The 13,241-nt window shown below is 45.3% G+C and overlaps 1 protein-coding gene across 1 annotated transcript; it reads left to right on the forward strand.

The window, feature by feature from the left end:
- The first annotated feature begins 6,971 nt into the window (after positions 1 to 6,971).
- LOC134839012 (uncharacterized) lies at positions 6,972 to 7,481 on the forward strand. The gene has a single exon (XM_063854398.1). The coding sequence runs from the start codon at positions 6,972 to 6,974 to the stop codon at positions 7,479 to 7,481; it is 510 nt and encodes a 169-aa protein (XP_063710468.1).
- The last annotated feature ends 5,760 nt before the right edge of the window (positions 7,482 to 13,241 follow it).

Consider the following 13,241-nt stretch of genomic DNA (forward strand, 5'->3'; position numbering starts at 1 on the left):
ATTCACTTGTTTCGGGTACGCTCTCTCTTTTGCGTGTCCTGGGGGTGTTTTCACCTGCCTGAATATCTTTACATGTTGACCTATCGGCGCCCTCGTCGTCAGGAATCTTCCGGGTCTTTCCTCTCAATTTCCTTCATCGTGATTCAATTTCACATCTTGCGATGGTCTTGCATTCACTGGACCCATCGTATTGTTTGAGGGCAGTCCCTTCAAATCGGCAAATCTCAAGACGGTTGTAGAGCTGAAGTTTATGCCAGCAGCTATTAACGAGTCCACGCCTGATATTGATTACAGTCCGTTGACAGACAAACTCGCTCCATTCAACATCCTCATGGCATCTGCTGCAAAGCTCACCGTCTGAAGGTTCAATTTCATCAGATCCTCTTTATACATATGCCAGGGGGAAGGTAGGGGCCTCGACCACATCCAAGAGCTCCTGTTTGGGCGTCGCTCCTCTCGACTGGTGCTCATCATTTCTGATCTTGTCTCCAATCTAGAGTCGCTGGTTGTCTCAGCTGTCGGATTTACAGGTCCCAATCTTCACCTGGGATGGATGGTTCTTCTCATTGGTGCTTCCCCCAACCAATCTTGTACTTCTGTCCTTTGAACCGGCTCGCTAGAGCTTTGCGGCTTGTAGTTCGTCACGGCTGGGACCGATCCCAAACGTGTTTTCAAGTTAGGGGGCACAAAGGTTGAAATCGCCGGTTCAATTTCTTCCTTCCTCATCACTCCCGTGTCAAAGAGCTCAACTTCCATTTCATCCAAACGCTCCTGGAAGACTCGGTTCAACCAGGCTTGTCCTTTAACGTTGTCAAAATGGATCCCATCAGTGGTTAGTCTGGCCTGATCCATGGCTCTCAGTTCGTGTTCAATTTCCATCAGGATCAACCGTCCAGCGTTCCGACTCGCAAGATATCTCAGGATGTTGTTCCACCTGACGACTCCTTCAATATGCCTTCTTCCTGTTGCTGTTAACGTTTTCGTGCTCATTGGTACGGTGCAGACGGTCAGTACCGCGCACTTGAATTTAACCCAGAGAGTAGTAAAGATGTCCCAAGTGGCGGTTGCGGCAGGTTTACTGCTGGGCTCCAATTCGATCGATTGAAGCAAGCTCTCGGATCCGTATCCGGAACTCCTGTGAAGCTATACTTCAACTGGTTGTTCCTTTGCACGTCAAACACTCGGGACACTTTCCTCGCCGGCATCTCTCGTATCTTTCTGTCTGGTATCCTAGAGCTCCTTGTTGATGACGTTGCATTACTAACTTCCTCTCTGGTCATCAAGTCTTGGGAGAGTTATACTCTGCCCGTCTCATCGATTTTTCCATAGGGTGCAGTCACCCCGGAACCTGGCGCATTCCTATTGGCAACCAATCGTCCTGCTGTTTCTATCAGCTTTCTCACCGTTTGCTCCAAGACTGCGTCACCTAAGGTGTCACTCGGGTCCGGGATTGTCACTCGACCAGTTTTAGCCCGGAGTCGCGTTTCCGTCTTTTGACTCATTTCTCGAGGCGTCAAGAGTTCCATCGGGGACTGCCCAGGAGGAGTATTCCTTGTAGGTATCGCTTTCTCCACGGCTGTCGTCAACGCCAGCCGCTCCGATCGCTCCTTGTACTCCCGTCTCAAGCGCTCTATTTATTCACCCTGTTTCTTGTTGCAATCCTCAAACAATTTCTTCCACATGTCTCTGTCTTCTTCCATACTGAGCATGGTCTTAGTCATTTCATCCAGCTCCTTCTTGGTCTTTTCCAGTTCATGTTTCGTCCTATTTAAAATTTGCATGGTTTCATTCGTTTCAACCTCCTCTTCTACTCTCGCCCTCTTTGGTGGCACAGTTGCTCTCAGTTGTGAACTAGACGAGGCAGCCTCGTTGTTCATTTCCTGATGCATTCTCCTAAATTCAGGCCTAGGCTTGGTGGGCAAAGGCATCTCACCTGGTTGGTAGGTCCTTGAACTTCCCAATCCAGGTTCGTTTGCCAAGTCACTCCCTGAGAGAGCCCCGTTTCTCTACCTCATCACTTTCATGTTCGGGCGGTCTAGTGCTCCTCTTTCTCCATGTCTACGACATTTGAACTTTATTCTTCGCCGAACCTAATTTTGCCACATTTTCGACATGAGTATGCCGCTAAATTAGTAAACAAAAAGACTCAAAACTCAAAAATCAAAAAGAAATCATTGAAAAAGAAACAACTAAACTACGATCTGAAATTGGAATCTTAATCATCCAAAACGTATTGCCATTTTCATTGGCGCATAATAGTTTTTTTTAAAAAAAGAAACCGAAACCAAGGTTTTTTTTTGTTTGAAAAATCAACGAACCCATCCTTATACTAACCAATCATATTGTTTACTTTTTTTTTCTTTTTTTGGATTTAGAGTTCCAAAGAAAAAAAAACTCAAAATCATTTTTTTGTTACAATACAATTGCGAGGGTTCCATGTAATCAAAGGAATTACACTCCTTGTACTCCTTACAACCAGCGTCTCAGACTCTCAGAGTCTCAGAGTCTCCTTACACTCCATGTAATCAAAAGAATTTTTGTCTGACACGTCAAAACGTGAATTAAGTTCAGGAGACATAGTCAATTAAAAATGAATTCAACCTATGATGCTGTTTTTAAAGTCATAGAAACAGACGTAAAAATTTTAGCAAAAGCAATTAACCAAGCCATAAGCGATTCCGACGAAGTACAGATCATAAACGATTTCTTAACGGAATTGAAGAGCTTGCTTGACGATGCCAATAACGAAGCAGTCAAGATAATACGCATCGGAACGGACCAGCAAAACTCAATTATTGAACGATTGAAAACTTTGAAAGTTTTGTACCGAACGATCCAACTACGATCAAAACGATACGAGCGTACACTCAACAACACTGCCACGTCTTCTTTAAACTCATCACGAGTAGCCAGCAACGTCTCGACGCCTTCAATAATTCGACAAGCCTTGGAAAATCTTCCCCTTCGACGCCAAACGGAAAGTTTAACCCATAGTACTACTACACAAAACGTCACCATGGACCAGGACACCCCGGACGATTTGCCACAATTTTCAGGATTGCCAGCAATCTTAAACGCTACTTCAAACCACAGATCAAATTCCGCCCAGGACAATTCAGGACTCCTACTTCGCCCCGGATCTAACAGCGACGCCAGTACCTTGGATCATCGCATTCATCAACAACAAACAGAAACTCTTGGAACTCAAACTGCCCATGGAACTCACCTCCATCCTCAGTCAAACTTCTCATTGCAGCAGCCGAACGCCGACTTGTCACAAAGTTCAAACGTTCAGCCGAACCACCCAGAAGCTCAATTTCAAGGAACGACTATAGAATTGAACAATGGAACTCAACTCCAAATCGACAATCAGCAATTGACAGCAACAGTGGGACAAAGACCGAACTCAGAAGCTCAACTTCAAACTTCATGAAACGTCACAGCATTCCAACCCTGGAACTCAAATCCAAGTTTTCAATCAGCAGATGAAGGCACCAACAACCCGACAAAGAAATGTTTCAGCGCCAATATTTCTTCCGACAGCAACTTCAAAAGCAGCTCAGAGTCAAATGTTTGGACATCAAATCACACACCCAATTCTTGCTCCCCAGACAGCTAGCCCCCCACATGGACTATACCAGCCTTTAAGCCAACAACAGAACCAGCCTTCACGCCAACAATAGAACCAGCCTTCAAGCCAACAACAGAGGACACATAATCCGAATAGCGCCTTTAGACCCATCTTGACGATTGGAAATCAGAATTCAACCAATCATCCCCCCACCAACGTGATCAGTGGACACCAGACGACAGCTAAGGGTATCACAAACATCAACGGAGTACCGATACCAGCACAACCAGCACTACTGCCAACAAACCAAGGAGATCAACGAACAGCAACAAATTGGAATTCCAGCCAGCCGACCCTGACTCACCAATGTACACAAACTGCCATACGATTGTACCAGGAAGGATTTCTGGGAACCACGACAGCATACAACCCTACGAACATGCCGACATCATCAACAACCGCCTTCACTCATGCAGGCTGCAGGGGACCAACAGGAACAACTCACCCAAATATCAACCGACCTCCCCCTCATCAACATGCAGTCCATCAACATGCAGCACATCAACATGCAGCACATCAGAACCAGCCGACTTATTTTCCGATTCCGACCAACCTTGGAACAGCGCCGACAGACCACAACCATCATCAAACGATCTCGAAGACATCCAGGAAATCAGTGCCCATTGTCAAACCATTCATATTCGACGGAGAACCTGAACAATGGTTAAATTGGATAGGACTGTTCAACACAACCATCAACAGCACCGACATGACAAACTCGGAAAAGATGACACATCTGCAGAAACTTGTATCCGGAGATGCCAAATCTCTCATCCGAGGATATGGATGCAATGGAGCAATGTATGACGCAGCCCTTCAGCTACTGGAAAACGATCTTGGTAACCCGACGAAGATAGTTACATCCTTCCTTCGACGACTCGACGCCATCAGCGGCCCCAATCTACGACATACCAGAAGCTACAAGGACCTCGTCAACTTCCTACAGACAATGGTCGATACATTCACGACACTTGGATTCCAGCACGATCTACACTCTACGACAAATGTCCAAACAGTTTTGTCAAAACTGCCTACCCCTTGCCGACTAGAACGTAATAGATACAATCTGCAATGCAACATCAGACAACCATCACTCATCGACCTCACCTATTGGTTCAACATCTACGCCGAAGCATGCAGCGATTTGCCGAGCAACAGCAACAACAACAACACCAGAAACAGCAGCAGCAGCAACAACTACAACAGCAGCAACACTCAAGGATCATCATCCAACGGTCACGTCCACCAACATGGACCATCGGATCACCGCGCCAATCAGAACAACTGAAACCAGCAACGCAGCCAGCAGCAACATAAATCTGGACAAAAGGATCAACGACGAGATTTTTGCCCGGAGAAACGCAATTGCCAGTACCTTGGAAAATGCCAATACTTAATCGCAATGAACCCAAAGGACAGATTAGAGCATGCCAGGGACCTACAACTATGTTTCAACTGCCTCAGCCCCCACAAGTTCGCCGTCTGTCAATTAACGCAAACCTGCCGGACGGACGGATGCAGTAAGAAACACCACGCACTTCTGCACAACAGCAGCACCTACAACTCGACGACACAGAGGGAGACAGCTAACCGGAACTCCAGACAACATGACGACACCACCAACTGCAGAACCAGCATAAGCAGAAGGAAATCGACTCGCCACATTCCGACCCTGCCAATAACGATCTCTCATGGCAAACATAGAGTTCATGCCTATGCAATGCTTGATTGTGGAAGCAATCTGACATTGCTTAAATCATCAATCGCCCTCCAACTCAAACCAGATCTGCAATAAGACGACACCATCCAGCTAAACCAAGCACTGACATCATCAGACACAGCTTCTACAAAGATGACGATCGCGATTGGACCCTACAACCAGCAAAAGCGGCCATTTCAACTAAATGACATCGACGTCATAATGGATTGGAACCTTTCCCAATTCAACCCTGAACTCGTCAACTCCTTCTGCCAAAGGAACGAGCCACTTCGACACATTCGGATAGCCACACTTCCCTCGAAAGAAATCGGAATCAACATTGGATGCGATTTCGCCGAACTCGTGACACCTTCAGAAGTAATTCATTCAAAACAAAATGTGCCTATTGGATGGAAAACGCCACTTGGATGGTCTCTCTGTGGACGAGACAATGCAGCGACACCCAACGACATCAACACAATCAACTTCACGACAGACGATACACGGTTTCGCCACGTAGCTGAATGGATGAAAATGGACGCCGAAGGGATTTCAACTGACCAACGCAGCCTCTCAACAGACGACAAGGAAGCTCTCTGCATCTTGGAATCTTCAACAACCCGCTTGCCCAATGGACACTACGAAGTTGGAATGCTTTGGAAACGTGGACAACAACTGCCAAACAATAGATGGCTTGCCAAGAAGCAGCTCAACAGCCTTCTCCAACGACTGAAGAGAAACACCGAGATGGCACAGAAATATCAGGAGACCATCGACACCGACTTGCAGAAAGGTTTCATAGTCAAAGTTGATGATTCCCATGAAGACTCAACAGGAAAATGGTAACTTCCTCATCATCCAGTGACAAACATCAATAAGCCTGGCAAGGTACGCCGAGTCCTTAATGCATCGAGCATCTACAACGGAGTATCACTCAACAGCAACCTACTAACTGGACCAGACCTCCTCACAAACCTTACTGGAATCGTTATGCGATTTCGCGAGGACCAAATCGCTATTTCTGCCGACATTGAAGCAATGTTCATGCAGGTCTTTGTGAGCCCAGAGGACCAGCCGTATTTGCGATTTCTGTGGAAGGACAACACAGGCCAACCCGCAACCTTCCAATACACCCTCCACATCTTCGGAGCTACCGAATCACCATGTGTTGCCTGCTACGCCACTCGACAACGTGCGAAGGACATTGCCGACAAATATCCAGCCTTGGAGCAAATCACAAATAGCAACATATACAGGGACGACCTATACAAAGCCGTTTCAACACCAACGGAAGCGACACAGTTAATGAACGACCTTCAAAAGATGTTCAGCCTTGGAGGTTTCAACCTCACAAAATGGACCTCAAACTCTCAACAATTCCTCACAACAGTCAACGAGAACCACTCGGAAAACAGCGACAGCCTCACCAAGTGTGAAATGGAAACCAGACACGGACGTCTTTCTTGGGGAAGCAAAGAAGTTTCACGCCATTGACAAGAAGGACATAACGCAGCGCAAACTATTGAAGTTTGCTTCTTCAATCTTTGACCCGCTTGGAATTACGATGCCACTGACAATTCGACTACAACAATCACTTCAACTTGCTGGAGTAATGGACCTCAATGGGACAAACCTCTAAACATGGAGCATTTAACAGACCTCAACGATTGGATAGACAAGCGAAGCCAATTCAACGACATCTGCCTGCCCCAGATTTACTTCGGATCAGAAACGAAGATACTGGAAACCCAACTCCATGTATTCAGCGACGCCTCCGAACTTGCCTTAGCATCAGTTGCTTACCTCAGAATCAGATACGACGACGACACAACGGAACTCAAGTTCGTCATTGGAAAAGCCCAAGTAGCACCCATCAGCAGAATTCCAAATCTCGAGCTTCAAGCCGCCACTAACGGAGCAAAACTGTCTCGTTTCATCAAAGAACAACATGACATACGAATCGACAGTACGACACTATGGACAGATAGTACAACAGTTCTTCATTGGATAAACTCGCCGAATCAACGACACCGGATCTTCATTTCCAACCGCCTGAATTTCATCATGGACTCAACATCTTCACTGGACTGGAGATACGTGCCCAGCAAAGACAACCCTGCAGACGACGGAACACGTGGTTACAAAACTTGACTACCGACTCACGATGGATCAAAGGACCAGACTTCTTGTTAAGACCATCATCAGATTGGCCTAATCACCCGCCAACACAACCTACAGCCGATATTCATCTGACAGACAACGACCCACAACCACCAACATCAGTAATCGATCGACTTCAACCGGTTTAGCACTTGGACAAGAGCACTCAGAGTTACTTCATATGTTCTTCTCTTCGCAGAAAACATCAAAAGGAAGACACGCCAGAGCCTCTCACTTCAACACCTCACCTTAGGATTCGCATGGATCATTAAACACTCACAGAATCAATCATTCCCCAAGGAAATAGCATGCCTGACAAAGAAATCTGACATTCCACCCCGCAGCCCTCTACAACATTTTTGCCCCTTCATCGACGATCACGGATATTTACGTGCCAAAGGACGACTACAGAAAGCCCCGCTTCTACTTTGAAGCCGACATCCGGTCATTCTGAACGCAGAAAACTACCTAATACAACTCTTCATGAAGCAAACACACGAAATAATTTCCCATTGTGGAAGATCACGCAAGCATCTGAAGAAAACCATTCGACAATGCATACCTTGCCGACGCCTTCGACAGGAATCAGTGAAGCCTCTGATGGCAGATCTACCCCTACAACGACTCCCTTTATCGGAAAACAGTTACCCCTTCTGTTCAACAGGAATTGACTTCTTTGGACCCTTTGCCACGCGGAACAACGACGAGTACAGTAAGCGATACGTTCTCTTCTTCACCTGCCTCGTCACGCGAGCAGTTCATTCAGAAATATGCCAGCAAATCGACACAAACTCAACTCTACAAGCCATACGCCGTTTCATCGCTAGATGTGGTAAACCCAGGATCATCTTCTCTGACAACGGAAAAGCCTTCGTTGCAGCTGACAAGGATTTACAGGAAAGCCTTTCTGAGATTCAACACAGCAATGACTTCAACAATCAATGCCAATTACTTGGAATAACCTGGAAGTTCAACCCACCTGCAGCTCCTCACTTTGGTGGATCATGGGTACGCCTCATAAAAACATTTAGGATTGCCTTCTACAAAGTCATTGGAACACGGACACTGGACGACGAAACTCTGTCAACCTTCACGTGCGAGGTTGAAGCTATGATGAATTCTCGCCCGCTAACCCACGTCTCATCAGACCCAACCGACGACGAGCCCCAAACACCCAATCACCTTCTACTAGGACGACCAACAAACAATTTGCCTCCCGGATTGTTTCTCCCTCGCCACACAACGGACAAGAGAACTTGGAAACAAGCTCAAGCCTTGAGTCAACAGTTCTGGAACAGATACCTCAAAGACTATTTGCCAACCTTGATGACCCGAACGAAATGGACAAAGCAAGTGGAAAATCTTCAGCAAGGAGACCTTGTATGGATACTGGAAGACCTAACGCCTCGAGGTCTTTGGCCCCTGGGACGGGTACTTCGTACTTTCCCAGGTGCAGACGGAATCGTTCGCTCCTGCGAAATTAAAACTAGCAGGGGGATTCTACACCGACCAGCAGTCAAACTCTCGCGAGTATTGGACCACAGTAACAACTAGATGACCAACATGATCAACGACAGCTAACAACTAGATGACCATTACAATCAACGACGACGTACAATCAGCTTCAACGAACAATTTTCTAATTTGCAACCTGCAAATGGGCCCGGCTATGTCTACGACATGTGAACTTTATTCTTTGCCAAACCTAATTTTGCCACATTTTCGACATGAATATGCCGCCAAATTAGTAAACAAAAAGACTCAAAACTCAAAAATCAAAAAGAAATCATTGAAAAAGAAACAAATAAACTACGATCTGAAATTGGAATCTTAATCATCCAAAACTTAATGCCATTGTGATTCCATATGCTGCCATCAATAAGACTTCCGTGGGGCGGTCCCAACGGTTATTATGCCCCAAGATGTTTATCAAGGCGGTCAGCAACATGACTACCTCTGGGTCCTCCAGAGCGAAGTCTCGATCCATTAGCCTCTGATAGATCACACTACCATCGGTCCCACATATGCTTCTGCCAGGTCCATCAATTCGTCCAAGTTCAAATTGTCCATTTTCTTGCAGGTTTGTTTTTACTATCGATTCGATGATTTGAACTCAAGTGAGTAATTAAACGATCAATCAGGATCTAGAAAAGAGGTCACGAATTTCGCATTTGTCAGCTTTACACTAGTTTTATATTAAAATTTATTCAAAACAGTCAGATAAAAAGATTTTGATCCTAAAATTTATTAAAATCAATTCGTTGCTAAAATTTTGGAATTCGACCTAAGAATGGACAGTCCAAACTTTGGATCTATTCCTAAGAACGTCATTAGGTTATTCATGGTCACTAACTCCTTCTTACCCAGGGTCTTAATAACCTAACCCATAACATAACATAGCACACATATCACACACAACACACTTTTAGTATGACGTCTTCCTGCATGCAGCCTAAACTAGGCCCATATTTAAATAATATTTCTTATGCAAGTATACTTGTATATTAGTATCAGAGAAGATTACGTGTATCAGTGCATACAACTCCTGTGGATGCAGTCGTCCTCGGTTCGGATCTTACACTGGAAGGGAAAGTTCCTTCACTTCCCTTTCCACAAGGAAGTCTCGCAACCTCGTCAAGGACAAGACTAGATTTTCCGGGTCCACGTGACGCTTCTCCGTCGCCCTCGTCACCAAGAAGCATAAATATTTTCCCGATATCTGTGACAATGCCGGACGCAAAGCTGCTACGCCTCCTATTCCTGGCCTCTGCTTCCAAAGAAAATCTAAGTTTTTATAATCTCTCTTAAAATCCGCTGCTAACGCTGTCTTAAAACTCATGTCTGCTGCGATCGCTATCGCACATGTTCTATTCGTGAGTATAAAATCACTATCTTTCAACGTTATTATACTTGAGTATTCATTTGGTAAGTTAAAAATTGACTCAACTACTCTCCCTATGCCCGGTTTCTTAGGGTCCTCGTCTGTTTCTGCTTCTAGATCACCTGTCTCTCTTGTTATTCCTAATTTTTTTTAAAACAAATTTCCAGTTTGGGCAAGTCCTATCACCACTCCCCGGACAAAAATATCCATCGACGTCCCCGTCGATCGCATACCGGATATCAAATCGAGGTTGGAAGCCGGAATGAGTAATGGTCCTTCCTGGGCAGCCCAAGAGGGATCACCCTTTTCGGTTTTTACGTATTTCATGCTTCCACGATCTACATCTTGAATCGTGACACTGGTCTCCTTTGGGTCCGACGTCATTTCGTTCAGACATTCCAAGACACGCAAATTCTCCGTCCAAGATGGATGAAATGACGTCAAATTCTCCGAGGAGTACATTCCAAGACACGAGAAAGTACTCCTCTTTCTCCATATGCTGCCATCAATAAGACTTCCGTGGGGCGGTCCCCACGGTTATCATGCCCCATGATGTTTACCAAGGCGGTCAGCAACATGACTACATCTGGGTCCTCCAGAGCGAAGTCTCGATCCATTAGCCTCCGATAGATCGCATCTACCATCGGTCCCACATATGCCTCTGCCAGGTCCATCAATTCGTCCATATTTAAATTGTCCATTTTCTTGCAGGTTTGATTTTACTATCGATTCGATGATTTGAACTCAAGTGAGTAATTAAACGATCAATCAGGATCTAGAAAAGAGGTCACGAATATCGCATTTGTCAGCTTTACAATAGTTTTATATTAAAATTTATTTGAAACAGTCAGATAAAAAGATTTTGATCCTAAAATTTATTAAAATCAATTCGTTGCTAAAATTTTGGAATTCGACCTAAGAATGGACAGTCCAAACTTTGGATCTATTCCTAAGAACGTCATTAGGTTATTCATGGTCACCACCTCCTTCTTACCCAGGGTCTTAATAACCTAACCCATAACATAACATAGCACACATATCAGACACAACACACTTTTAGTATGACGTCTTCCTGCATGCAACCTAAACTCAGCCTATACTTAAATAATATTTCTTATGCAAGTATACTTGTATATTAGTATCAGAGAAGATTACGTGTATCAGTGCATACAACTCCTGTGGATGCAGTCGTCCTCGGTTCGGATCTTACACTGGAAGGGAGAGTTCCTTCACTTCCCTTTCCACAAGGAAGTCTCGCAACCTCGTCAAGGACAAGACTAGATTTTCCGGGTCCACGTGCCGCTTCTCCGTCGCCCTCGTCACCAAGAAGCATAAGTTTTTTCCCGATATCTGTGACGCTGCCGGACACAAAGCTGCTACGCCTCCTATTCCTGGCCTCTGCTTCCAAAGAAAATGTAAGTTTTTATAATCTCTCTTAAAATTCGCTGCTAACGCTGTCTTAAAACTCATGTCTGCTGTGATCGCTATCGCACATGTTCTATTCGTGATTATAACTTCGGTCAACGTTATTATACTTGAGTATTCATTTGGTAAGTTAAAAATTGACTCAACTACTCTCCCTATGTCCGGTTTCTTAGGGTCCTCGTCTGTTTCTGCTTCTAGATCATCTGTCTCTCTTGCTATTCCTAATTTTTTTTATTAACAAATTTTCAGTGTGGGTAAGTCCTACCCCCACTCCCCGGACAAAATTATCCATCGATGTCCCCGTCGATTGCATACCGGATATCAAATCGAGGTTGGAAGCCGGAATGAGTAATGGTCCTTCCTGGGCAGCCCAAGAGGGATCACCCTTTTCGGTTTTTACGTATTTCATGCTTCCACGATCTACATCTTGAATCGTGACACTGGTCTCCTTTGGGTCCGACGTCATTTCGTTCAGACATTCCCAAGACACGCATATTCGTCAAGTCTTGTTCATATGCCTGCTGTTGCTCGTCGTCGAATTCTACCTCGGGCTTGGACCGGTCATCGACCCACTCCTCGTCGTGATCATCGTTTATGTCAACGTCCTGTGACACAGTTATTTCTTCTAGACGCACTACTTCTTCCACTATCTTCTTTACATCTATGCTGTCCACTACGAAGTCGTCTCCGTAAGGATTATATTTCTTCTGAGTCTTGTCCTGTCACTCTGTCGAGTCTGTATCGTAAATGGAAGATCCGGTTCCAAATTCTTGGGGACCTCCATTTGTTCGGGGTCTTGCCAGTCCTACTCTGTGTAGGGTAAGGTTTCTTCATCTGCTTCGATCACTTCGTTGGGATCTAGGTCCAGTGGTGGACTTGTTCTTTCCTCTACGAGCTCATTTCCATCGTTCTTTTCCCTGGTGCCCTTCTAGTTGACTTCACAATCAGGTTCCGTCATCAGATAATCCCCCTCTTCCATGTCTGCAGATATACACCAGTCTTCTGTCGATGGGTTGTGTAGCTTAATGTTCTCGTAATGAGCGGCTCGGCCAGTACTCAGTCTATAAAAGCGTCCTTCTTGGTGCACTTCCGTAATCATGAAAGGTCCCCTCCACTTTCTTCGGAGCTTTTTTGTTCCTTTTGCTGGTAAAACGTTCTAAAATACCCATACGTAGTCTCCTACCGAGTAAGCTTTTGCACCAGCTGCTTTCTTGTCGAATCTTTTCCTCTATCTTGCCTGTGCCTGCTGAGTATTTCGTCTACACAAGTCGTTCAACTCTTGCTGACGTCTAATCACATCCCTTACATAGACCTGTGGTGACGTTTTTTTCCCTCATACTCTGGGTAGAAGAAAATCAGGGGCAAAGACTTCTCGTGTCAAGTTAGCATCATGTGTGGCCTAACTCCGGTAGTGGAGTGTTGCCTGCTGTTATAAGCTCCCATCA

Source organism: Symsagittifera roscoffensis, chromosome 1 (genome assembly GCF_963678635.1).
Source record: "Symsagittifera roscoffensis chromosome 1, txSymRosc1.1, whole genome shotgun sequence".
Taxonomy (NCBI): domain Eukaryota; kingdom Metazoa; phylum Xenacoelomorpha; order Acoela; family Convolutidae; genus Symsagittifera; species Symsagittifera roscoffensis.

Bases quoted from the DNA above. Each gene is read 5' to 3' on its own strand.
- LOC134839012 (XM_063854398.1), top strand. From the start codon at position 6,972: ATGGAGCATTTAACAGACCTCAACGATTGGATAGACAAGCGAAGCCAA.